Here is a 25,778-nt window from a genome sequence, read left to right as displayed (position 1 = left end):
AAACACAATGAAACAAAGGACATCATAGCTCCACATTCTTACTGAAGTTGGCAGATTGCTTTCACAAGGTCTTGGCCAGTGTGCAAATTCCCACCTTTCCAGGGATGGACCCAGTATACCTGACCTCATTTCAGACTGCCATGAGGGTTTCCCCCCAACACCTGCCCCCAACACTGAGATCTGAAGATTGGGGTTCAAAGCCAACCCTGAGAAGAAAGTCCATGAAACTCTCATCTCCCATTAGCCACCAACAAGCTGGAAGTAAAGATGTTGCTCAAGGAGTAGAGTGCCATCCTTATACAAGAAAAGCTAACAGACAGTTCTGCTCAGACCCTGAGTTCAAATCCCAGTACTGCAACACACACACACATACACACATACCACAATACAACGCACACAATCAGGAAAGAAAAGTTTCTGATCTTACCTACTGAACACAATTTCATACTGTATATTTCACTTCAGTACAATCTTACATAGCCTAAAATTTGTTTGAAGAATATTCCAAAGTGAAGATAGCAGTAATTTGCTGGAGACCGTCTATGTGGACACTTAACATGTCAATGAAGCCAGACATTCAGGAAATGAAAATCCTTCCCTGTGGTTTCCAGCTAATCCTGTCCTAGACCAGTGATGAGTAGCAAGAAGAAAGGCTCATTTTGCCTATTGATGTTCCTGTTGTTATAAAGACCCCTTCAGCTGGGGTCCCCCAGGCAACCAATGAAGCATTGTACAGTCTTTTCTGCTCCTCTCAATGAGCAATTACATACTTGTTAAGATAATACATTTTGTCCTGTAGTGTAGCTGATTACATTCATTTATGAAAACGACTACTACAAAAGCAGTAAATAAACATTCTTTTGGCCTGGTTAAGATAATCACTGGAGTAGTAATAGAGAAGAAACTGGAACCTGGAGTCGGGATTCCTGGCGTGACATGAGTTGTGTGTACCCACGAACACTGCAATCTCTATTTTTTTCTTTTTCCTTTTTAATTTTTTTCTTTTTTCTCTTGCCAGTCCTGGGGCTTGAACTCAGGGCCTGGGCACTGTCCCTAAGCTTGTTTTGCTCAAGGCTAGCACTCTCCTACTTGAGCCACAGCGCCACTTCCCAGCTTTTTCTGTTTATGTGGTGCTGAGCAATGGAACCCAAGGTTTCATGGTAGGCAAGCACTCTACCCCTAAGCCACATCCCCAGCCCCTTCCTTTTTCTTTCTTGTGCTGGCTGGCTTTGAACCACAGTCCTCCGGTCTCAGAAATACAAATGTGAGCCACCAGCGTTGGGCTTACATCCTCTGTGTTCTTACCTGGGCAGAATCCTACTACCCAGTCAGTACTTCTGCTTAGATTGCTGTTGGGATGGAAAGGTGCTTCCAACATATTGGTACATTTTCAATCTTATGTTAGGATAAGTTGTCATCCCTCCAAATCCACAGAGGCAGAGTTCTAGAACCAGAGTCTCGAGATTATAAGACCTATGCAACTATTCCTACAGACTTTAAAGTCTCTCTGGATTTCTTACAATACCTAACAAAGTGTAAATGGCTGTTGAACTGTACTGTGTAGAGAATAAAACAAGGAACAAAGTCTGGCTGCACCCCGGTGGCTCAAGCCTGAGGCCTCCGTGTGCAGGCGCGGAGGGGCTCACCCCTCAAGGGAGGATTTCGAAAAGATGTTAAGGGGCTGGGAATATGGCCTAGTGGCAAGAGTGCTTGCCTCCTACACATGAAGCTCTCGGTTCGATTCCCCAGCACCACATATATAGAAAATGGCCAGAAGGGGCGCTGTGGCTCAGATGGCAGAGTGTTAGCCTTGAGCAAGAAGAAGCCAGGGACAGTGCTCAGGCCCTGAGTCCAAGGCCCAGGACTGGCCAAAAAAGAAAAGATGTTAAATGCCCTTTGCCGTGCTCATCAGTAAGTGATTTCTTGTGCAGATGGAGCCTGTCGGACACTAGGGTGTTGATTGCTTACACAGTCCTCCACCTTCTCCAATGCAATCGTGTTGATGATGTGGAGAGATGAGCACTTATACAAAGCAGCTTTAGATCTCGTCCAGGCTTTTGTTCCGATTTCCATCAAGCTTTTGCATATTGCCTGGTTGAGTTTTCCTTGTTGCTTTCTGCTTGTCTGCACAGAAGTCAGGTTCAGGATTCCTTGCTCACTGTCTGCTGTCTCCCTGTAGATCCGGGTGATGGTGGACCTCTGCAACAGCACCAAAGGCATCTGTCTGACAGGTAGGACGGCCGTCGACCACAAGCATCCACACAGCCACCAGCCAGCCGAAGGGCCAGTGGCAAACACCTAAGAACACTGGGTGGGTTTGAGTGCGAGGCCTCTAGACCTGACTCCAGACAGCCTGTTCCCCTTTTGCCTCCAGAGGGCTCCAGGCAGGGCAGCACTCTGCCGAAATGGAGAAATTAGATCTACATTAAAATAGTACATGGTAAAGCAGAAGCACAACTCCCTTGAACTTGATTACTATGTATGTATTTATTTATTTATTTTGCCAGTCCTGGGGCTTGAACTCAGAGCCTGGGCACTGTTCCTGAGCTGCTTTTGCTCAAGGCTAGTGCTCCACCACTTGAACCACAGCACCACTTCTGGCTTTTTTTGTGAGTGTGTATGTGGTACAGAGGACTTGAGCCCGGGGCTTCATGAATGCTAGGCAAGCACTCTACCACTGAGTCACATTCCCAACCCCTTTATCAGTGTTTAGGTTTTCATTATGCTGGTACTGGGGCTTGAACTCAAGGCCTAGCACTTCTGTTCAAGGCTCACATTCTATTGCTTGAGCCACATCTCTGCTTCCACCTTTCTGCTAGCTAATTGGAGATAATAGGGTCTTGTATATGTCGGCCCAAGCTGGCTTTGCCCTGTGATCCTCATATCTCAGCCTTCTGAGTAGCAAGGATCATACGTATGAGCAACCAGTGCCTGGCATTCTTGAACATTAAAAGTTGACCACTGGCTTGGAAAGCAGCCAAAGCTTTTGCTTTCTTTCACTGATTTCTGATCACTTTAGCATATCACAGAGTGGAGAAGGCTGGCACGATCCCTACCTGGCCATTTTCTACAGTGTCTTCCCTAGTTGCTCTTGCTTCCTGTCATGCATTAAAGAGTGGATGGGTACTTGTTAATGGAATATGTTGTAATCCTAGTCACCAAAGTGGGACTCTAGGCCACGGTGGGACTCTAACCTATGATGAAGAAAATTGTTTGATCCCAAGTTCAAAGGAGACTCCAAGACACTCAGTTAATTGGGCTAGGATTTTATTAATCACATGGTGTCTGTACTCCATCATTCGGGGAGCAAAGTACAGCACCAAGCTTCAAAAGTGAGCCATTTTTAAAGGCGAAAACCACACGGTGGTCGAGCAAGTTAGGCAAAGCAAGCAAGCAAGCAGACATCCAGAAGCAGAATTGGTGGCTAGTGATTACAAATAGCAATTACAAGTCCAGTAAATTCCAACAAACAAAGCAATAAATCATTTAGGCAAGCAAAATACTCTTGCTCCTGGGTGTAACTTATGTTTACGGCATGTCTATTTAACTTCTTAATTTTCTTTAAATCTCTCTATCTCTGGAATTTCCCCTGCAATAAACTAAAGCAGGTGAGCTGAGTGCAACAGCATCCATTAGGCAGTTACGCTTGGTCTTCCTCATTCCTTTCTTTAGCAAAGATCAAGCAGCTCCTGGTCAAGCTGCTTTCCTCTCCTTGTTATTCTCAGTTCCTGTTACTTGGAATAGCTAGGACTAAAGGTGAATTTCTTGGTCTGGATGTCTCAGAATATACTTTGAGCTCTCATGAGGGAGTGAACAGAACTCCAAATCCTAGGCTGACTCTCTTTCAATTATTTTAGCCACAGAGAGAAAGATAGTAATCCCGTGGCTTTAGGGAGATGCTAATTGAATGACTCAAGCCACATTTCAGCCCTTATTGGAAATTAAACATCTTGGGGCAGCCTGGTCCTTTATTCTGAAACTCTCAAAGCTCAAGAGCCTCCCGTCTATCACTGGAGGTCCCTTTTCAGGGCTCCCATGAGAGACAGTAATGAGGGCTACAGAAATACTTGGATGGATGGAGTGACAAGTACAAAAGCCCTGTTGAGAGCCCAGGAAAAGCCTCTTCGCTTCTGATTGTTACAGTGACACTTCCCGCGAGCCAAGCCACACAATGGATGCGCGGGACAGAGCTATTGAGACCTCTTAGGAGGGAGTACCTGCGAGTAGAGATTGCATCCGTGTAGAAATGGGTTGAAAATGGGTGATTGTCTGGCTCTTCAGAATGCTTTTCAAAAGCTAACATTTCTTTTTTCATGCCAGTTTGAAATTAGGCTTCTTTTTTACACGGAAAGCTCTCCAATTAAAATTACTTGTGAACAGTACAAGTTGCAAAGTGAAACCAGAAGATTCTCTTGGAAAACATCTGAACTATCATGTTGCTGAACTCGTTGGGATAGCCCATACCTCCTGGGTTGGGGCAAGGGGTGGGGGAGTGAGGGGCTTGGTCCAGGACTGAATTAAGCACCTTCAAAAGTTGGCTGAGAGCCTCAAGCCACAGAGCCGAAAGAATGCCAGGCAGAAAGAAGTCAGGGGCTGGTGGCTCACACCTGTAATCCCAACTATTCAGGAGGCTGAGATCTGAGCAACTCAGTTCAAAGCCAATCTGGACAGGAAAAGCTGTAAAATTTTTATTTTCAGTTAACTACCAAAAAAAGCCAGCAGCAGAACTGAAGCTCAAGGAGTAGAGTGCTAGCCTTGAGCAAAGAAGCCCAGGGATAGCAGCCCGGCCTTGAGTTTAAGCCTAAATACAGACACACGCGCACACAGAAGGAATACTAGGCACAAGGTTCTCTAGGGCAGAGCCTAGATTTGGGCCCTTAGAGCAAGGTTTAGCTTTACATTAAAGTCTTTTTTGTGTATGTATGCCAATTCTGGACTTGAACACAGGGCCTGGGTGCTATCCCTAAGCTTTTGTGCTCAAGGTTAGTGCTCTACAATTTTGAGCTATACTCCATTTCCAGCTTTTTCAGAGGGAGGGGGGTAGTTAATTGGAGATAAGAGTCTCATAATCTTTCCTGCCTGGGCTAGATTTGACCTCAATACTCAGAAATCCTCAGATCAGCCTCCTGAGAGGCTTTTGTAAAGCACATAGGAGCTAGGGCTTATAACTCACTGATGAGGCATCAATTTAACATGTGCAAGATCCCTATACCACCTCAAAATAAATATCCAGTGGCTCATGCCTGTAATCCTAGCTATTCAAGAGGCTGATATGTGAGGTGGGTGGTTCATGAGATTTCCTCTCCAATTACCCAGTAAAAGTCCTGAATGAAAGCATAATTCAAGTGGTAGAGCACCAGTCAAGAGTAAAAAAAGCCAAGTGAGACAGAGAGAGGCTCTGGGCTCAAGCTCTGATGTATGCATGTACTCGTGTGTATCCACACACAGGTTAGGCCATGCTTGGGTAATTGAGACTATAAAATCTCAGTGGTGGATTGGGATGTAGCTCATTGGCAAGGCATTTGCCTAGCAAGTGCAACAGCGTGGGTTTGATCCTCAGTACCAAAAAAGAATATATATATATATATATATATATATATATATATATATATATATATACACAATTTTAAAGAACTGAATTACTTCACCTATCAAAGTTTATTTCTTATTCTACAAAGTGACATTTGTGTGACTCTCCCAAGAAATTCTAGCTTTGGGACTGGGAATGTGTCAGTGGTAGAATGCTTACCTAGCATGCATGAAGCATAAACAGAAAAAGCCAGAAGTGGCGCTGTGGTTCACATGGTAGAGCGCTAGCCTTGAGCAGAAGAAGCTCAGGGACAGTGCCCACGCCCTGAGTTCAAGCCCTAGGACTGGGAGAAAAAGGAATTGTGAGAACTCAGGAGCCAGGCTGCTGCTGTTTCATTCTGTAGAACCAGAATGAACTAGAATCCCCAGAGGATACCAGGTCTCTTTGTTTTCACAAGTACTGCAGATAATTCTGTGGGCCCATCCAGCAACAACTGTTGCCAGGATATCTGGGAGCTTCAAGGCACCCTAGTTAACACTTCATACCAGGGCAGGTGGCAGACACCTATGATCCCAGCACTCCAGAAGCTGATCTAGGAGAATGGCAAATTCAGAGTCAGCCTCAGCTATATAGTAAGTTTCTGTCTCAAAAGAAGATGAAAATGGGAGGGAAAACAAGCAACAGTATCAGGAGACCTTGGCCAGGGCTAAAGTGTCCTGTACTGTATATCTCCTGCTAAGCTGAAAGTCCCACTACAGACACAGTTCTGGGGGATGGGGGTGGCTTGGAACCCACTGTACACAGTCGGCTTGCTTCTTGCAGACAAATCATCTTTATCTGCATGTGGCTCTTGTGTGGCGCCATCTGTAGTGAAGAATCTGATAGATGTCTGCCTGACCTCTGTCACTGTCCGCAGTGCCTCTTCAGTGTGCCCGCGCCCTCTGTCGGTCAAGCCAGGGACTGGGCCATAGGCCAACCTAATTTGTAACACCAAATTGTTATGGGCCCAAAGTGGGCCTGTATGCATTGAGCGTTTCCCCTTAAATCCCTATTCTCCTCAGAGCCCCTACATGTGCAGATTCCGTGTATCTGTATTGGACATCCCCTACTATCTGAGAGGTTTCCTTCTAGTCGGATGTGGACTCTTGCTCATTCCACTAAAATACTTGTTACATTTATAGCTTTCTCTACAGTTGCAGAGAATGCTAGATTCATATTTATTCTCAATAATGTGCCTGTTTTGTTTTTGGTTGTTGTTTTTTTTTTTTGGTCACTCATGGCCTCGGAGCTGTCTCTACACTCTCTGCTCAAGGCTAGCACTCTACCACCTGGAACCAGAGTACTACTTACGGTTTTCTGGGGGCTAATTGGAGATAAGAGTCTAACAGACTTTCCTGCCAGGGATGGCTTTTGGGTGTTTTATTTTTTTTCATTTCTTTATTGTCAAAGTGATGTAAAGAGGGGTTACAGTTTCATATGTAAGGCAGTGCATGTATTTCCTGGGCTGGCTTTGAACCATGATCCTCAGATCTCAGCCTCTTGAGTAGCTAGGATGACAGGTGCAAATCACTGTCATGTATCTGGTTTTAACTACAAAGATCTTAGTTTCTTTTCTACAATACTATCTCTTCCTCTGTATCTCTCCTGCAGTCTCTCTATGTTCGCCTACTCATTTGGGTTCAGCTGTTTCTATTCATCTTCTAGATATAAACAATATATCCCATTGATATCTTACTTTGGTCTTCTATCATGATGTTCTGTTTAGGAACCTACTATCATTTCCTGTTGCCTCTCAGATAGACCTCTTGACTTGGCAGTCAGTGTTTTTCTTTTTGCCAGTCCTGGGACTTAAACCCTGAGCACAGTCCCTGTCTTCTTTTTGCTCAAGGCTAGCACTCTACCTCTTGATCCACAGCGCCACTTCCAGCATTTTCTGTTTATTTGGTGCTAAGGAATTGAACCCAGGGATTTGTACATTCTAGGCAAGCACTCTACCACTAAGCCACATTCCCAGCCCTGGAAGTCAGTGTTTTCATTGCCCACTCCACCCAGGATCTGATTCAATCTCATCTCTACCCATACCATCCAGGCCAAGCTTCCTCTTTTCTCCCACCCTGAATCTTGAAAGTTACAACCCACTGGGCATTTGCTGCTCAGATCTCTAAAAGACCAGGGAACTTAAGACAACTTAGGCTGGTGCCCACAGCTCACACCTATAATCCTAGCTACTTAGGAGGCTGATACCTGAATTTGAAGCTAGCCAGGAGGAAAGTCTGTGAGATTCTTTTTTTCTTTTATTTTTTTTTTTGCCAGTCCTGTAGCTTGGACTCAGGGCCTGAGCACTGTCCCTGGCTTCTTTTTGCTCAAGGCTAGCACTCTACCTCTTGAGCCACAGCGCCACTTCCAGCTTTTTCTATATATGTGGTGCTGAGGAATCAAACCCAGGGCTTCATGTATACGAGGTGAGCACTTTACCAGTAGGGCATATTCCCAATTCATCTGTGAGACTCATCTTCAATAAAGTACTCAGAAAAGGGCAGAAGAAACTAGGTGCCATGGCTCAGGCCCGTAATCCTAGCTACTTTGGAGGCTGAGACCTGAGGATGGAGGTTCAAAGCCAGCCCAGGCAAAGGAAGTTCCTATGAGACTCTTATCTCCAATTAACCCCTCAAAAACTGGACATGGTGCTGTGGCTCAAAGTGGTAGAGTGCTAGCCTTGAGCAAAAGAGCTCACGGACAGTGCCCAGGCCCCGAGTTCAAACCATCGACTAACCAAACCAAACCAAACCAAACTGTGGAAATGATTTATCCAAACTGCTTAGGCCCTTGGGTAATTTTACTTGTTCCCTGTGTAAAAGATGCTTGCTACCTGACCTGGGCCCTGAAGTGTTATCAGACCATTTCATCTAATAAAATAAAAGGTATAGTAAGCCAGCCCAGAGGAGACAAGCTGGCTGGGCAAGAGCCCTCGGGACTGTCTCATGTTCCAGGATGACAGCAGCACCACATGCTGATTCCTGCCTCTGCCTGGGCAGTGCAGGGCCGGCTACCTTCATGCCACCCACCCTGTTAATTAAGCTGACCCCTTCAGAGATAACTATAGGAACCGGCAGTGAGACCAGCGCCCAGGTTATTCGTGGTCCATTAAAACAAGCAAAAGTGGTTTGGTTGGTGAATGAGTCTCCATTTGGGGTTTTCTGTAGTGTCTTTGGGATGAATATGAAAGATAGAGGAATGGTTTCTTAGGGTCAGGAGGTGACTGAGACGTTTAAGGGGGAGGGAAGGGTCTGGGATTCGGGGTTTTCTGCCCTCCACGTGTGGATCGCCATCTGAATTTCTTTTTCTATTTTAGGACCACCTGGCCCACCAGGTAAGAGCTCAGACTTTCCTGATTCAAGGGCAGGATGTGGGTGGCCAGATCTCCAGGGTTCTTTGAGGGACAGAAGTGGGGGGAGACGGTAGAGGTATTCCTGGCCACTTCCCTGTCTCTCTGTGCTCCTCTTCCCTCCCTTTGTGTGCCTGTTTCTTGTCACTGCTTTGGGAGGGGAAGACATCCATCACGTCTGGTCACTGGCTGAAAGAAATCTCATTAACTTCAATGAATTTTTCTTTGGGGTGACAGTACGGTGTTTGTAGGCACGTGCTCTACTACCTGAACGATAGACCTCCAGCCCTTTTTAGTTATAGATGTTTTACCAGACAGAGTCTTTCATGGTTTTTCTTGGGGCTGGCCTCAGATAACAAGCCACCTATTGAGGCCTCCTTTGAATGTAGACATGCAAATATAGAATAATGACACCTGGCTTGTTTAGAGAGATGAAGTCTCACTAACTCTACCCACCCTGGCGCTGATCCTCCTATCTGTACCTCCCTCAAAACTGAGATTCTGGGCAGGTGCCACTACGCCTAGGCAAGATAAAAGAATGTTTGAAGATACAAATGTTTAACTCTTCCCGTTCTCCTGTTTGCACAGGTCCTCCCGGAGTGGGTGGGTTACCAGGACACAATGGATCGGATGGACTGCCTGGTCCCCAGGGCTCAAAAGGCGAAAAAGGAGCGAATGGGAAGAGAGGAAAAATGGGTATTTCCACAGTTGTTCTCATGCATTTTCGTGTGTCTTGTCTCCATGATGGCATGTGGGATGGGACAAAAGGGGTTGGGGGCATCTTTTAATCTCAGCTGGAAGCTGTACATTCCGGGACACAAGGGCTTTGTGTCAGCCTGGCCCTGGCCAGCGTTTCTGTCAGACCGAGGAGCTGTCTGTCCCCCAGCTCTCTCCAATGCAGATGGAAGTGTGTGAAGACAGGGACAGCAGCCTTAGAAGGGACATTCCAGGGGCCTGTGTGACAGCCACAGATGTGACACCCCATGTTCTCACAAGGCTCTGTTCCTGCCTTGCCCTCTATCACCTCTTCCTTCCCAGCCAGTCATTGGGTTTGGATAACAGTCAGTGGACTAAAAGATTTCCCTCTTTGAGGAGTAGCTCCAAGTGTCTGAATAGGAAGGCAGCCAAGCCCAGGGCTGGCACTGAGCCTGCAGGGTGCCCTCTTAGTCTCAAGGGAGTGGCAAGGCTGACATAGGGCCTGACAGGAGCCAAGAGCAGGATTGCGGGGGGAGGGGGGGGCGGGGGCGGGGGCGGGGGGGGGATAGATGTTAGAAGAAGAACTCTGAGTACTGTCTGTGGAGAAACACTAGGCAGTCATCTGGGATGCCGGGGGAAGGGGGAAGGGGGAGTGAAGACTGTTCTGGAAGTTTCTAGAAGGCCTGACTCTCGAACTCCAGTCAAAGCCACTATGAGAAGGCAGGGAGACTCCACCACATACTGTTGTTCAGCCTCTTAGTTCTTGTCCCCAAAGTTGCCTGGGAGATCCTGGGTTTTTCAGCGAGAGCCCCTGAGCGGGAGAGAGCTGAGCACCCCTGCCCCTTGGCGAGGCCCCCTGTTTGTATTCCTGGGGGCAGTGCTGCGGATCACAGTGGACACAGCCCAGGCCTCGGGAAGCGTCGCAGAGCCCTGTGGGCCACTGCCTGTGGGGTAACTCTGATGTTAGAGACTCTGATCGTCAGCGATAGGACTTAGCTGCAGGCATTCCTTGGGTTTATCCAGGCGACTCCAAACCTGTGGCCCCACCCCAGTGGTAGAGCCAGCTGTGCGGCTGATGGGGACAGATTCAGGATGAATCTGTCCCTGTAGGCACAAAGGGACATTCCCTCCGAGCCCTGGGAAGGGCTGGTGGTGCAGCCCGAGGACCATACTAAGAGAAGAGGCACATACCCTCATCAAGGCAGGAGGCGTCCCCAAGGGTTCCACTCGAGAACTAGAATAGGGAGGGGAAAATGGGGAATTAGACAATTTCAAAGAGTTTCTCATAAATATTGGGGAGAACAAATGGACCCTAGACAGAACTTAGCTTGTCTAATGATTCTATTTGGGCTGGATACCAGTCACACTTGTAATCCTAGTTACTCAAGAGGTGACAATGTAAGGATTGGGTTTGAATCTGAAGATTGTGTTTCAAGCCAGGCTGGGCTTCAAAGTTCGTAAGACTCTTCATCTCCAGTTAACTACCAAAAAGCTGGAAGTGGAGGTGTGGCTCAAGCTGTAGAACATGAGACCCTGAGTTCAAGCCCCAGTACACACACACAAACCAATTTTCTTTGGCCTGGATGCTGGTCGTGCCCATTATCCCAGCTAAAGACGTTGGATTGATTGCTATCCAATGACGGGCAATCCAGGGGAAGTGGGGGGGGGGGGGATGTAGCCCTACGAACAGCCTTTTGTAGAAGACCAAAGGTCATCTGAAGAGCCTGGCTCTAGAAGAAGAGATTTCTGGAAGCATTGCTCAGCCTTGAGCTAGCTCAGATCCTAGAGCAAAGGCCACCTGTCTCTGTCACCCCACAGCTGTCTTTTTCCTTCATTCCTGGGCCCTAGGTTGGGGTGCAGGGCCACAGAGGGGACAGAGCTCTGTCCTGAGAGCCGTCAGGCGTCCCTGAGGAGTCCCCATGTGTGAGGCCTGTGACAAGACTGAGGGAGTTGAGTGATATTTAGGGGTGAGGTCGGCAATCCCAGCAGTGGGGTGGGGGGTGGGGGGAGGCACAGGAAGTGAGGAGAGTCAACACTGACATACTGACGTCTGTCCTACAGCTGGATGGACAGTGGTCCGCTCCTCCTGAAGTGGACAGCCCCACTCCTGACTTGGGTTAGGGAAGTAGTCACGGCATGTCCAGAGCTGAGCTACTTGGAGCATGTATCCAGGGGCCATGCGGGGGTCCTAGAGATGCAGGTCTGCAGTCAGATGAAGGCTCAAGGCCTTCCCGGCCACTAGGCACGAGGCCTGAGTGTGGTCCTTGGGGGAAACATGGTAGGAGGGGGCCTGGGGTGTAGCCCAGTAAACATACAGCATCTGCTGGCCACTAGAAGAGCAGCAGCTGGCACAGGGACTGTTATTGAACAGGTTGCAAGTGCATAAAAGGGAAACCCATACAGCTCCTGTTCTGGAACCTTCCATCTTTGGGGGCAAGGCTAGCCAGCATCAATAGTCAACAGGGGAGACATATGTTTGAAGGCAACAGGGTCCTTTGAGTGTCAATAATAGAGGTGACAGGTCAGGAAGGTCACACCGTAGGTCAGAACTGAAGGAGAGATGGGGTGCAGGCGGTAACCGCCTCCAGGAGAGGACTGCGCCATCGCAGGCAGAGCTGTGACCTGCTGGGTGTGCGCTTGAACTCAGGGCCTGGTTGCCACTTCTGGCTTTTAGGGCTTCATGCATGCTAGGCAAGCACTCTACCACTAAGCCACCTTCCCAGCCCAGAAGGGTGTTCACAGGGCCCAGACTTGAAGGATCATTCGTGGCGTACCAGGCAGGGTGGGGGAGGGGAGCAGCAGGAGTACATTCCAGAAGGAGGAAACAAGTCCTGTGACTCGGAGCTTGGGATGGGGCAGAGGGGGACAGCACTGGCTTTCATCAGCCTTTAAACAACCCCACAGTGCTACTAAGCGGCCCTGAGTCCTCCCAGCCAAGAGGAGAGGGGGTGGTTTTTGTTTGCCATAGTCTTCAGAAATGCAGAAAGCTTATTTTCCTCTTTCTCTAGCTGCTCAGGCATCCCTGCTCACTTCCAGGGCCTTTGCATTTCTGTGGTCCTGCCTGTGGCGGCCTGTTCAATCACTGCCTTGCTCTCTAGCAAAGCTTTACCCCTCCCTGGAATTACCTAATGGTGCTCATTACTTGTATTACCATGGTCTGAGTCCCTAGTAGAACACGAAGCCTGTGGGGAGACCATTTCTGTTTTGTTTAGTCCCTACGTCAGTGCCTGGGAATGCCCAGTGAGGGATTCAGTACATTCACTGTTGGACGAAGGGTGTAACTTGTCTAACACCGAGAAGCTAATAAAGAGCAGGGCACCCGTGGCCCCCGCCTGTGACCCTAGCTACTCGGGAGGCTGAGATCTGAGGATCGCAGTGAAAAGCCAGCTCAGACAGGAAGGTCTACGACTATCTTCAAGTAAACAGCAAAAACCAGATGTGAGTGCCATGCCTTTATGGCCAGGACTCAAGAGGCTGAAGCAGTTTGAGGCCAGCCCGGTGTAGACCCTGTCTAAGAAACAAAGGACGAGAACTGGAGGAGAAAGAATGTTTAGAGTGAAAGACGCAAGTACTGTCCAGCATTCAACTAGGATCTTCTATGACGCCTGACAGTCTGCATTTCCTTTCTTGCATCTGCCTCTCTGTTTCTCACCTAAGTGTTAATGCAACAGTGTCTTTAAAAAAAACAAAACTCCTATCTTTATTTAAAAAGATAAAAGAATGCCTTTGTCACAATTCATGTCATTTTGTTGTTGTTGTTGATGATGATGTTGTTGGCTGTGGCGCTCTACCACTTGAGCCACAGTGCTATTTATTCCCAGTGGTTTCCTGATGGTTAAATTGAGATAAGAGTCGCAAAGGGACTTTCCTTCCCAGGCTGGCTTTGAACTACAGTCCTCAGCTCTCAGATCTCCTGAGTAGCTAAGGGTGTAGGCGTGATCCCCCAGTGCCCGGCACAATTCATGTCTTGAGACTGAGTTTTGTGTGATACTCTCCCGTCCCTTTTCTCTGAGTTAGTCACTGGCAGATGGGTATCTATCCAAAATAAATCATCCTCCCTCCCCCCCTGTTGTGAAGATGCTAGAACTGACCCCGGCCCAAAGCTGTAGCACAGCTCCAGACTCTAATGCTGTTGGCACTTGGTGTTTTGAGTGGGCAACATCAAGAGAAAAATAGCAAAGAGACACTTCTCTAGCGCAGGAGTGCTAGGGACCAGGCGCTGGTGGTTCGTGCCTGTAATCCTAGCTACCCAGGTGGCTGAGATCTGAGGATTGAGGTTCAAAGCCAGGCCAGGCAGAAAAGTCCCCTTGAGACTTGTATCTCTAATTAACCCCTCCAAACCAGAAGCTGTGGCTCTAAGTGGTAGAGCAGTAGCTTTGAGCAAAAGAGCTTAGGGACAGCCCTCAGGCCCTGAGTTCAAGCCCCACAACAGACAACAACAACAACAAAAAGGTGAGTAGAATCTGGCCTTTCTTCTCTAACTGACTCCAAGTCAGCCATGAGTCGTGGACAACAGTGCCGAAGTACAGACCCTGTAGAGAGTCACTGTACACAGCTTCTCTGATTGTGAATGGCAATTGGGTGGTAGGTGTTTTTGCTGTTTTTGTTGTTGTTTGTTTATTGTTTTGATAGTATTAGGACTTAAACTCGGGGCCTAGGTGCTGTCCTTTGGCTTTTTTGCTGAAGGCTGGCACTCTACCACTTGAGTCACAGCTCCACTTCTGGCTTCTTGCTGGTTAATGGGAGATAAGAGTCTCACAGACTTTCCTGCTCGGGCTGGCTTCAAACCAGATCCTCAGCTCTCAGCCTCCTCCCAAGTGGCTATGGTTGTGGGCGTGAGCCACTGGCGCATGGCCTGAGTGGTGGTTTATTTCTAACACGCCCCCAGCCAATGTGTGGCCAAGGTAATTCTACCAAGAGGAACAAGGGGATGCTGTTTTCAGCTGTGATGGTGGAGCAGAGGCTAAAGGCAGACTGCATGCGGATAAAACACCCCTGGTCTTTCCTTTCCCAGCTAAGGAGACAGAGTCTCCCCTCAAGGCGGCCGCAGGGGCCGCATTCCAATACCAATATTCCTCTGTTTCACACCTGGCCTTTTTGAGAAAGAAAATAAAAGACTTAAAAGGTAGTGAGGCAAAAAGGAAGGGGAAATCAGATCCTAAAATAGCAAGGCTCTTTGTGTCTGCAAAAGAAAAGGCCATAGTCACCAGCAGATACAATTTCCCCGAGCTCTGCCAAATCCGGCCCATGTGAGACCTTCAGAGGTGTCGGCTACACTTCATGTGTGGTGCAGGCTGAGCTCTATGGCAACAAGCTAGGCTTTTGTCTCCTCTAGACAATGCCAAGCAGCCTATTTAAAACAGTGACAAAGGAGCATCTTCTGGCGCAGGTGGCTCTGTCGAAGGGCTCTGCTCCAGTGAGTGGGCCACTTTCCAGCCAGGTGGCCCCGTGAAGGGGCCGGGTGCCCCAAACCACTGGGAAAGGTGTGCTGTCTCCAGTCAGGATATGTCACCGTGTTACTTCTTACTACAGTGCACAGTCCCTGGCAGATTCATGCCCACTGTGGAGGGATCCCGGACTCCTCTTACCTGTGACCCCTAGCTCCTCACCTGTTAGCCCATGCTACTGTCCACGTCAAACGCTGGCAGAGACATGGGTCTGGGCCTTCTGTCTCCCAGATGCAGCTGAATTTCATGCATCTCAGTAAGACGTGTGTGTGTGTGTGTCTGTGTGTCTGTGTCTGTGTACCAGTACCAGAGCTTAAACGCAGAGCCTCAAGATCTCACTTGGCCTTTATGCTCAAGGCTAACAGCCCTCCACTTGAGCCATATCTCCACTTTCAGCTTTATGGTGGCAAATGGGAGATAAGAGTCTTACGGACCTTCCTTCCTTCCTTCCTTCCTTCCTTCCTTCCTTCCTTCCTTTCTTTTTTTGCCAGTCCTGGAGCTTGAACTCAGGGCCTGAGCACTGTCCCTGGCTTCTTTTTGCTCAAGCACTCTGCCACTTGAGCCACAGAGCCACTTCCGGCTTTTTTCTGTGTATGTGGTGCTGAGGAATCGAACCCAAGGCTTCGTGCATGCTAGGCAAGCACTCTATTGCTAAGCCACATTCCCAGCCCAAAATTAAGAACTCTTTTTCTTTCTTGTTTGTCCGTCATGGGGCTTGAACTCAGGACCTAGCGCTGTCCCTGAGCTCTTCAGCTCAAGACTAATGCTCTACCATTTTGAACCACAGCACCACTTCACACTCTACCTCTTGAGCACACCACCACTTCCGGCTTTTTCTGCTTATGTGGTATTGAGGATTGGAACCCAGGGCTTCATGCATGCTAGGCAAGCACTCTACCACTGAGCCATATTCCCTGTATGGACTTTTATGCCAAAGCTGGCTTTGAACTCAGAGCTCAGTCTCTTGGATAGCTAGGATTAGAGGCACGGGAACTAAACATGAATTCAAATACTATTCTTTCTTCCTTTCTTTCTCTCTTTCTTTCTTGCCAATCTTGGGGCTTGAAGTCAGCCCAGGTGCTGTCTCTGAGCCTCTTTGTGCTCAAGGCTAATGCTCCACCACTTGAACCACAGTACTACTTCCAGCTTTTTTATTATTAGTAGTAGTAGTAATTGGAGATAGTCTCACAGGGACTTTTTTGCCTGGGCTGGCTTTGAACCACAATCCTCCCATCTCAGCCTCCCAAGTAGCTAGGATTACAGGTGTGAGCCACCAGTGCCCAGCTCAAATACTATTCTTTTTTTTTTTTTTTTTTTGCCAGTCCTGGGCCTTGGACTCAGGGCCTGAGCACTGTCCCTGGCTTCTTTTTGCTCAAGGCTAGCACTCCGCCACTTGAGCCACAGCGCCGCTTCTGGCCATTTTCTGTATATGTGGTGCTGGGGAATCGAACCTAGGGCCTCGTGTATCCGAGGCAGGCATTCTTGCCACTAGGCTATATCCCCAGCCCCTCAAATACTATTCTTTAATGACTGGATGGCCATGTTGTAACACTAAAATGGTTAAGGATTATGTGTTTGGTTTGTAAAGTTGCTGTGCAAAATATAATCAAGTAAAGTGCCATGTCAGCATTTTCCGCCACAATATGCTACTGTGTTATTTTATTTCCGCAGGACCACCAGGAGCCACAGGAAATCCAGGGGAAAAGGGGGAGAAGGGAGACCCTGGGGAGCTGGGCTTACCTGGAAATGAGGGCCCTCCGGGGCAGAAGGGTGAGAAGGGAGACAAAGGAGACGTGTCCAATGATGTCCTGCCTGCAGGTGAGGGGGCAGGGGAGCCTGGGCCCCTTCATGGCAGGCCAGGGAGAGACTACCTGGCTTTCAATCCAGGCCACTCTGTCTTCCACATGACTGGCCTTCGGTGGCTTATCGTATGTTTTATAGTGTGTTCTAGAATTCTGTACAGGGGTAGGGGTGTGTGTGTGTGTGTGTGTGTGTGTGTGTGTGTGTGCGTGTGTGCCTTGAACTTTAGCATCCTGAGTTCTCATTTGGCTTGATGTAAACAAGGCGAGCACTCTTGCCACTAGGCCATATTCCCAGCCTGGTGAAATGGAGGTAAGAGTCTCTTAGACTTTCCTACCCAGGCTGGCTTCAGACCACAATCCTCAGATCTAAGCTTGGTGAATAAGAAGGATTATAGGCATGAGCCACCAGCACTCAGCTCTCTCTGTCTCTGTCTCTCTCTCCCCCAACCTCTTTCCAGGTGCCAAAGGTGACCAAGGCCCACCCGGCCCACCTGGACCTCCTGGGCCCCCCGGGCCCCCTGGGCCCCCTGGAAGGGGGAGATCCAAAGGCCTTCGCCAGCCAAATGTGTTCAACGGCCAGTGCCCAGGTCAGCAAGCTGCCCAGGAGAGCTGCCTCTGGCTCTAACTACTGATCCCTCAGGCCTCGTGAGCACGCGGAAACACAGAAGGAGGGGCTTTTGCTCTAAGAGGAGTTCGCTTCCTCTTTTTATTCCTCCCTTCCCTCATCCCGCCCCCTGCCCCAGCCTGTTCCAATGCCAGCCATAGCTAGTCTTGCTATTCGATTGTAAATGTTTTACAGCAGTGAATTCCTAAAGGGCCTCCTGGATGTGCTGGAGATCACAAGCAGTCAAATTGGTTAACAGCCCACAAATAATAACTGTGTGGAGGGGGGGTGGGGGTGGGGGTGGGCAGGGGGCGGGTAGGGGATCCCATCCAGGGCCGCATGCAGGCTGAGCGTGAACTTTACCACTGAGCTATACCCCCTGCCCTGAATCTTCCCCACTGATTATCAAGTGTTGACAGTATTCCAGGCCTGGTACTAAGTTCCTTTGATATCACAACTATCCTATGGTGTTAACATCCTTGTCCCCAACTTACAGACTCCCTAGAAGCTACATAATTTGCCAAGGTCACTCAGTTAGCAAGGGGCAGTGTTGGATTTCAAACCCAGGGGGAGGCGGCTAGGGAACTGCAAGGTAATCAGGGCAGCTAGAGGCAAGTAGCAGAGTGCTGGCTTAGCAATCATGAAGCCCTAAATTCAAGCTCTCACACACCACCCATCCTCTCCCCGCTCAGTAATGGAGCCTAATAATGATTCTGCCCAGGAGTTAGCCAGAGTCGCAGCCCGACTCCTCCCCGGGGGTCAGCAGGATCAGCCCTCGCTCTTCCTTCCAGTGAGCTCAGCAGAAGCCTTCCCTGGAAAAGAGGGTCCGCTTGGAGCTCTTGCAGAATTCAGATTTGCCAAAGGCTGGAGAAGCATGTCTGCTGTGTCATCTTTCTCCAGTGGCTGGTCAGCAAGTCCAGCCCAGAAACATAGAAACAACTTGAGAGACCATCATCTCTCACGATGCTTCTTCATAACGAGTCCTTGCTTGCCATATGTTGGCCTTTGAACTGGCCTCTCTCTTGCTCCAGTTCCCTTTCCTTAGTGGAAATGCTAGATATAAGGATGGCACGTAGGTGTTGTAACAGATCCTGAGAAGAGGCTGCTCTCCTCAGTGTCAGAGGACTTCTTGGGGAACATGGCTCATCCAGTTAGCCATCAGTAGAGACGGTGCAGGGTCTGCCGCTGTTATTTTACTTGAGAACCCGCAGATGGCCCTGGGAGCTTCCCTGGGAGCAAAAGGCTCCCCTATCGCCCTTGCAAGCATAGGGTGATTTGAACTCATGAGGATTTGTCTGGCTTTTGCCCCAAAGCCTGATTCATCCAATCTACACCAGCCCACAGCCTCTCTGTGCAACCAAGACCCTGCCTATCATCTCGGCACTGGCTAGCGTTTTCTCTTCCTGATTTCACGTCCACCCACCAAGGCCCCACTTCACCCAAGGCCCAAATGGAGTCCACTCGCGGCCCAGCTGTGACTTCACCACTGGCCAAAGCCCCGTGTTCCGACAGGCCTTCAGGCCGAGGAACAGGGGTGGGGGTTAGTATGAGGGTTCCAGTGTCTCTGAGCAGGATTTCCTGCAGGCTCCTTCCTCCTCTGAGACTTGTGATTCCACTCCCCATGCAATCCCAGGAAGACAGGGATGCCACCCACCAGAGGGGTGGACCAGGAAGGCTCCCAAGCCTCTCCCTCCTCAGACTGCAGAGGGCCTGAGTGGGTTGGCGTGAGCCCCATTTGTCCTTTCCTGTCTCCGTGTATCCCCAAAAACTCACATGGGGGAAACCGTGCCCAGCACAGCAGTGTTGAGATGCCTTAAGCAGGGCTAGGTCATGAGTGCTCTGCCCCCCGAATGGGTGGGCATCATTGCTACAGGACAGGGTTCCTTGTGAGGGTACGTTTCACCCCCTCCCCACTCTCTGCCGCCATGCAGAGACTTGTGCCGCGCCGTGCCATAGCCAAGGCCCTTTCCAGGTGTGTTCCTCCATCTGGGTCTTCCTAGACTCCAGAACCGATCCATAATGAACTGCCCAGCCCATGACAGCACCAGACAGAGTAAGACGCTGACATCCTCTTAGAACTCTCCTATCTCAACAAGTCTGGTGGCAGGGAGCTTCTTGGGGAGCACCAAGTTGCGGGGAGGAGGAATCGAAAACATACCGTGTGGTTTTTTGAAAGCAAGCAAGGAACCTGATGGGCCTATTCAAGGGGATGTTCATGGGACTTGACCTGAAATGAGGTGGGGATTCTGGCTATAAAGTAATATAATCTCTCTCCAGGTAATCTTAGCTACTCAGGAGGCTGAGATCTGAGGATCCAAGTCAGCCTAGGCAGATAAATCTGTAAGACTGATTTCCAATTAAACAGCAAAAAGCTGGTAGTGAAGGTATTGCTCAAGTGGTTGAGTGTCAGTCCGCTGTGAAAGAAAGCTAAGGGAGAGGTCCTGAGTTTAAGCCCTAGTACCAGCACACATATGCACACACCTGCGTGCACACACACCCCACCCCCACACACAAGCTATGTAATCTCACAGTGCTTTATTATAATTGTTGTGATCCTTGTAGGTGAGACATGTGTCATACCGAATGATGATACCTTGGTGGGCAAAGTTGATGAGAAAATCGACCGCCAGCCCCCACAAGCAGGTACCAAGTCACAGCAGGGAGGAGGGGGAGGGGAGCTCACTGGAACTGCATTCGCCTGGCATCCAGAAGGCCCTGGGCTTCATCCTCACCCCACAAAATAAGTACATTTTGAAATTCAGAAACTGGGTGTCTTAAAGTCGTGATTGACAGGTAACTTTCTCCTTCTCTCTTTCTCTCTGTGTCTCTCTCTCTCAGAATCCATGATCACATCCATTGGCAATCCAACACGAGTACTGAAAGTGAAAGAGACATTTGGAACTTGGATCAGAGAGTGTGCTAATAAGAGTGATGAGCGGATTTGGGTGACTGAACACTTTTCAGGTATTTGCACTGAGTTACGATAGTAGCTATCATCTTTTGCCTATCTCAGGCTTATTATTGGGGGGGGGGTTAAATCCCTGTCCTTGCTGGTATATAATACACTGTCATTCCCCCCACCACCACCACCACCACCCCCCCGCACCTTTTTTTTCTTGCCAGTCCTGGAGCTTGAATTCAGGGCCTGGCTACCTCCCCCTCCTTTAGCTTTTATACTCAGGTCTGGTGCTCTACCACCTGGGCCACAGCTCCACTTCTGAGTTACTGGCTGATTAATTGGAGATAAGCAATGACGGCTTTTCTGTCTGGGCTGGTCTTGAACCTTGATGCTAAGATCTCAGCCTCCCTGAGTAGCTAAAATTATAGGCACGAGCCACCAGCATTCAACTCTCAAAGACTTTATAAATATTATCAGGGGGTATGGTGAGGGCATGTCTTCTCTTAGGGGAGCAGAGGCTATGATAACTCTGTCTAAAAAAACCCATAGGGTGGTCTGGACTTTGTGTCTGGGAATACGAAGCTCTTCAGAGTGGACAGAGGACCTTAGAGAGGGAATGGCTTCCCTTCCCCTTTCTCGCCTCCCAGGTGGGATTGCCCACAGCAGCAAGTAACAGCCTTCCTCTCCCTTCCTTCCTCCCGCAGGCATCATGGTTAAGGAGTTCAGAGACGAGACGGCACTGCTGAATGGCAGCTACTCGCTCATCCACCTCCCACATTACTTCCATGGCTGTGGGCACGCTGTTTACAACAACTCGCTCTACTACCACAAAGGGGGCTCCAACACCATAGTGAGGTGAGCCGCTTGGACCACGTGCCTTCCTGCTCTTCCATCTCACATGGCTCCCACTGCACAGGGCCGCCTGAGCCCCCCAGGGGAGAAGACTATGTCTTTGCCATCTTATGTTCCCAGCGCTGGCCCATAGTCATGTGGATCGGAGGCAGTAAGGGAGTCCAGTGTACCAGTCCTGGTCCCGGGGGAGGCCAGGAGCAGGGGGAAGGAGTCACGAGTGGCAAGAGCCACATCTTTCTTACCTTTTGAGGACGTAGCCAGAACCCAGAGCTTCCTCTTATGTCTGGATGATAGCTCGCCTTTGTTGGTTGGTTTGTTGGTTGCTTTTTGAGACAGGGTCTCACTGTGTAACCTAGTCTGGCCTGGAACTTTCATCCTTCTTTCTCAGCCTCACAAGTACTGGGATTACAGGTATGAACCACCATGCTTCTTGTTATTAGTTTTGCTCTAGAAAATATTTGGGTTTGAGTTTCATGCCACAACACAAATCATTGAATACTAGGACCGCAACCCCAAACCCGGTATCTCCACATTCAGATTGCTCTGTCATCCTGGTGGAGCGCAGGGGGGGGGGGGGGGGGGAGGGGGGGGAGGGGGGAAGGGGGGTCAGCTCACCTCCCATCTGCACTTTCCCTGGAGGAGGGAGCAGGTCACCCGTGCAAATGTGTCTAGGTCAGCACCTGAGCCTGTCTTCCTCTCCACAGAACTCAAGACCATTAAAACCACAAAGGTTTGGTCTTTGTGGTTCAACAAGAAACAGAACTCTGGGTTTTGTAGAGGCAGAAGGGGATTGTCTTGAGCAAATCAAGAGACAATGAACCTCAGGACACCTGGTATCCGATTCCAACTCTTCTACCTGCTTGTTAAGGGCAGTTGGGGGGCCCTCTGTGACCTCACTGGAGCCTCTGCCTCCTTCCGGCTCCACCTGTGTGTGAAACATAATCCTAGTGTTAAGATTGCCAGTGCTAATCATTCAAGACCAAGACCTGGAAGGAGACTGTGTCCCTTCTCACTTCCTCATACCCTCACTGAGGTCCTAGCTTTGGGGCACTTGAGTGCTCAGGGGCTAGGATGGTTTTCTAGGATTCTGGGCAGTTAGATTTACTATAGGAATCTCAGACACCAACTATACCTCTTTTTTTTTTCTTTTTTTTTTTTTTTTTTGGCCAGACCTGGGCCTTGGACTCAGGGCCTGAGCACTGTCCCTGGCTTCTTCCCGCTCAAGGCTAGCACTCTGCCACTTGAGCCACAGCGCCGCTTCTGGCCGTTTTCTGTATATGTGGTGCTGGGGAATCGAACCTAGGGCCTCGTGTATCCGAGGCAGGCACGCTTGCCACTAGGCTATATCCCCAGCCCCACTATACCTCTTTTGACACTTACCATCTGTTTGGTAGAGATGGACAACTGGTCTACCTCCTGCTCATCCGTCATCTCAGTCACACTCCTGCCTGATGCTTCTTGTTTAGCCAGTAGCTCCCTGCTGCCATCTTACAAATGGGTCTATTGGTCCAGGGGTAGAGTAGTAGGGTAGTAGGTAGTAGTAGTAGGTTCTGGGGTAAAAAAGCCCCGGAATGAGGGTTGGCTTCTTAAAGAACATGCTTCTTCTGATAAAGCTGAGCTGGGCTGCTCTTTGCGAGGCGGCAGGCTGGAGTAGGAGCTTGTTCTTGCTGGGAAAGACGAGCCCAAGAAATGCAGCTGCCAGGTACAGGTAACAGACAGGGCCAAAGGGAGGTCTTGAACTGCAAGCTCTCAGAGAAACGTTGGCTCCTGTGAGCTGTGATGAGAGGGCCCTCCCTCTCTCCCTCTCTCCCTCTCTCCCTCCTTCCCTCCCTCCCTCCCTCCCTCCCTCCCTCCCTCCCTTCCTCCGCTCCAGCTTCTCGGCAAGCTTTTAAGAGGTTACTCGAGCTCTCTCTCTCTCTTTCTTCCACACCCTCTGTCTCCGAACACCTCCATCTTGTGTGGGCTGGACGTTTGCTCCCCCCATCCCAAAAACAAAAACTCTTTTCTGCCTGGAAAAAAAAAAAAAAGGTTTCTTGGTAACTTTAGATTTATCCTGCTGAAATACACATAGATTCCCACATTCCATGCCTCCACTGCTGCCTAATGGCGCCATCTGGTGTTCCTTTTAGTCTAACAACCTGAATTGTCATTCCCGGATTTAGGGTTTTTCTTTTTTTTTTTCTTTTTGGTCCTGGGGCTTGAACTCAGGGCCTGACCACTGTCCTTGAGTTTTTTCACTCAAAAGTAGTGCTCTACCACTTGAACCATACCACCACTTCTGGCTTTTTCTGAGTAGTTAATTGGCTTTTTTGTTTTTGTTTTGTGGTTTTTTTGGGGGGGAGGGGGGTTTAAGGACCAATAGAACAAGTATTACGTGGCGCTTGTTAGCAATGCAGGCTATCAGGCCGGGATCCCTAGACCTAACCAACTCAGATGAAGTAAGTAGCCTAACCATCTTTGTCTACCAAAATAGTACCTCATCGTTACTTTTCTTTCTTTCCTAACATGATTCAGATTTGAATTTGGCAAGGAAATATCCCACACTCTGAAGCTTGAAAATGCCTTGTATTTTGATCGAAAATACCTTTTTGCAAATTCCAAGACTTACTTCAACCTGGCTGTGGATGAGAAGGGAGTCTGGATTATCTATGCTTCCAGTGTGGACGGCTCGAGCATTCTGGTTGCACAGCTGGAAGAGAGGACATTCTCAGTGGTACAGCACATCAATACCACCTACCCCAAATCCAAAGCCGGCAATGCCTTCGTGGCCCAAGGAATCCTCTACGTCACCGACACCAAGGACACGAGGATTACATTTGCCTTTGATTTGCTAGGAGGGAAACAGATCAATGCAAACTTTGCTCTAAGGACTTCCCCGTCTGTTCTCGCCATGCTGTCCTACAACATGAGGGACCGGCGTTTGTACTCATGGGAAGATGGCCAGCTAATGCTCTATCCTCTGCACTTTTTGTCAGCAACATTACACCAGTGATGTGCTGACCACCCTGCCCCTCCCCTCTAGACCCGTTACATGTTCTCTGAGGCCCTTTCTATCCCAACAGGAAACTTGTCTGTAGGGGGTAGCCAGGTCCTTAGAACCAGAGTCTCCTATGTGAGTGTTTATCTGGTCAGTGAGCCTCCTTCAAAAGCGGATCACTTAGTAACGGAGCCACAGATTGGGAGTTAGAATAGCTGACGTGGTCTTTCCTCCACCAGCTACCTCTCCGGGCCCTGGAGTTCTCATTGGTAACAGACAACCTTTGGCTGGGATGATTTTTTTTTTTGAGAGGTCAAATTTTATTTTAGGACTCTTATTATTTTCTAGAAAGCAGGCATCGCTGAGTGCCTGGTGCCTTTTTCTTTCTGCTCACAGATTGTCTGAGATGCTTGGCAAGATTTCCTCTAACTCCCATGATTCCTCTCTCCTGTCTCCTGTCCTCTCAGCTGCCCCCCCTCCCCTCCCCTCCCCTTTTCTTTGTGCCAGTAATGGGGCTTGAATTCAGGGTCTTGCTCTCATGGCTGACATTCTAGCACTTGAGCCATCGCTCTGCTCCCAGCTGTCATTTTTCTGGTAACTTCTATGAGAATAAAAGTTTCAGGGGGTTCGTCAAGTGTGAGCCAAGTTCCCTGTGAGTTGACATCCCCTGGTGCTTGAGCGGTAAGCGTTTCCACACTGACTCTGCTCGGAACCGTGGGAAGCCGCGCTGGCTCCCCGCATTCATGGCTTGTCTCTGAAGGCGCACCTGCCTCCGGCAAATGGCGCTGTCCTCAGCACCTGCTGGCTGCTTCAAGATGAGCAAAAGCCAAGACAGGCGCAGGCGCAGGTTGCTTAGTGAAACACAGCCCCTTCCGGGCACCTGTTGGTTTCTCTGCATGTCCATTCGTGTCTTGGGGTCGTAACTGCTGGCTCTTCAGGTCTCTGGCTGCTTTTGCCACAGTTACAGCCCAGTCCCAGAGCGCTGAATGCCCAGTAAGTGGGCACCAATCTGTGAGAACCATAGAAAGAACTGCAGTTTTCAGAAGAGAGTCAGCGTTGAGAGGGGAGTTGGGCATGCTCCTATGCTAGTCTGGGGCTTGAACTCGGGGTCTGGGCACTGTTGCCCTCAGGGCTGGTGTTCTACCCCTTGAGCCACAGCTTCGCTTCTGGTATGCCTCACTTTCCTGCCCAGGCCAGCCTCAAACGGAAATCCTCAGATTTCAGCCCCCTGAGTAGCTAGGATTGCAGGCTTCTCCCAAGCAGCTTTAAAGGATGATCTAGCTCCTGGTGGTTCCAGAAGAAGGATGAACTTGCTTCTAAATGCACTGGAACATGCATAGCTCTTGCTGTCTTGGTTATTCACGGGACCTGCAGCCCAGCACTGGATAGAGAGGAAGCCGGGAAAAGAAATCACTGTGCTCAGCACCCAGAAGAGGTTTGGGGGCACTCTTCCATAAAGTCGGGTCAGCAACTTGCCTGGAATGTTCTCTGGGCCCCAATCCATTCTCCATGTCCCTGAGTTCCGGCTTCTACCGTATAAATAGAAGCATTTTTAAACTTAGGGGCTCCACAGATTTGAATATTTA

The 25,778-nt window shown here is 49.2% G+C and overlaps 1 protein-coding gene across 1 annotated transcript in view; it reads left to right on the top strand.

Annotated features, from left to right (window-relative positions):
- Gldn (gliomedin) overlaps positions 1 to 24,619 on the top strand; it is a 31,994-nt gene extending 7,375 nt beyond the window's left edge. Inside the window, exons 2-10 of the mRNA XM_048332156.1 lie at positions 2,180 to 2,231; positions 8,883 to 8,900; positions 9,504 to 9,611; positions 16,730 to 16,876; positions 17,319 to 17,447; positions 20,027 to 20,107; positions 20,303 to 20,428; positions 21,068 to 21,218; positions 23,730 to 24,619. Coding sequence (XP_048188113.1) covers positions 2,180 to 2,231; positions 8,883 to 8,900; positions 9,504 to 9,611; positions 16,730 to 16,876; positions 17,319 to 17,447; positions 20,027 to 20,107; positions 20,303 to 20,428; positions 21,068 to 21,218; positions 23,730 to 24,207 — 1,290 coding nt within the window. The 3' untranslated portion in view covers positions 24,208 to 24,619. The remainder of the gene's footprint in view (positions 1 to 2,179; positions 2,232 to 8,882; positions 8,901 to 9,503; positions 9,612 to 16,729; positions 16,877 to 17,318; positions 17,448 to 20,026; positions 20,108 to 20,302; positions 20,429 to 21,067; positions 21,219 to 23,729) is intronic.
- The last annotated feature ends 1,159 nt before the right edge of the window (positions 24,620 to 25,778 follow it).

This window comes from Perognathus longimembris, chromosome 23 (assembly GCF_023159225.1).
Source record: "Perognathus longimembris pacificus isolate PPM17 chromosome 23, ASM2315922v1, whole genome shotgun sequence".
Lineage (NCBI taxonomy): Eukaryota > Metazoa > Chordata > Mammalia > Rodentia > Heteromyidae > Perognathus > Perognathus longimembris.
The sequence above is the reverse complement of the archived record's forward strand: the minus strand, read 5'-3'. Positions and strand labels throughout refer to the sequence as shown.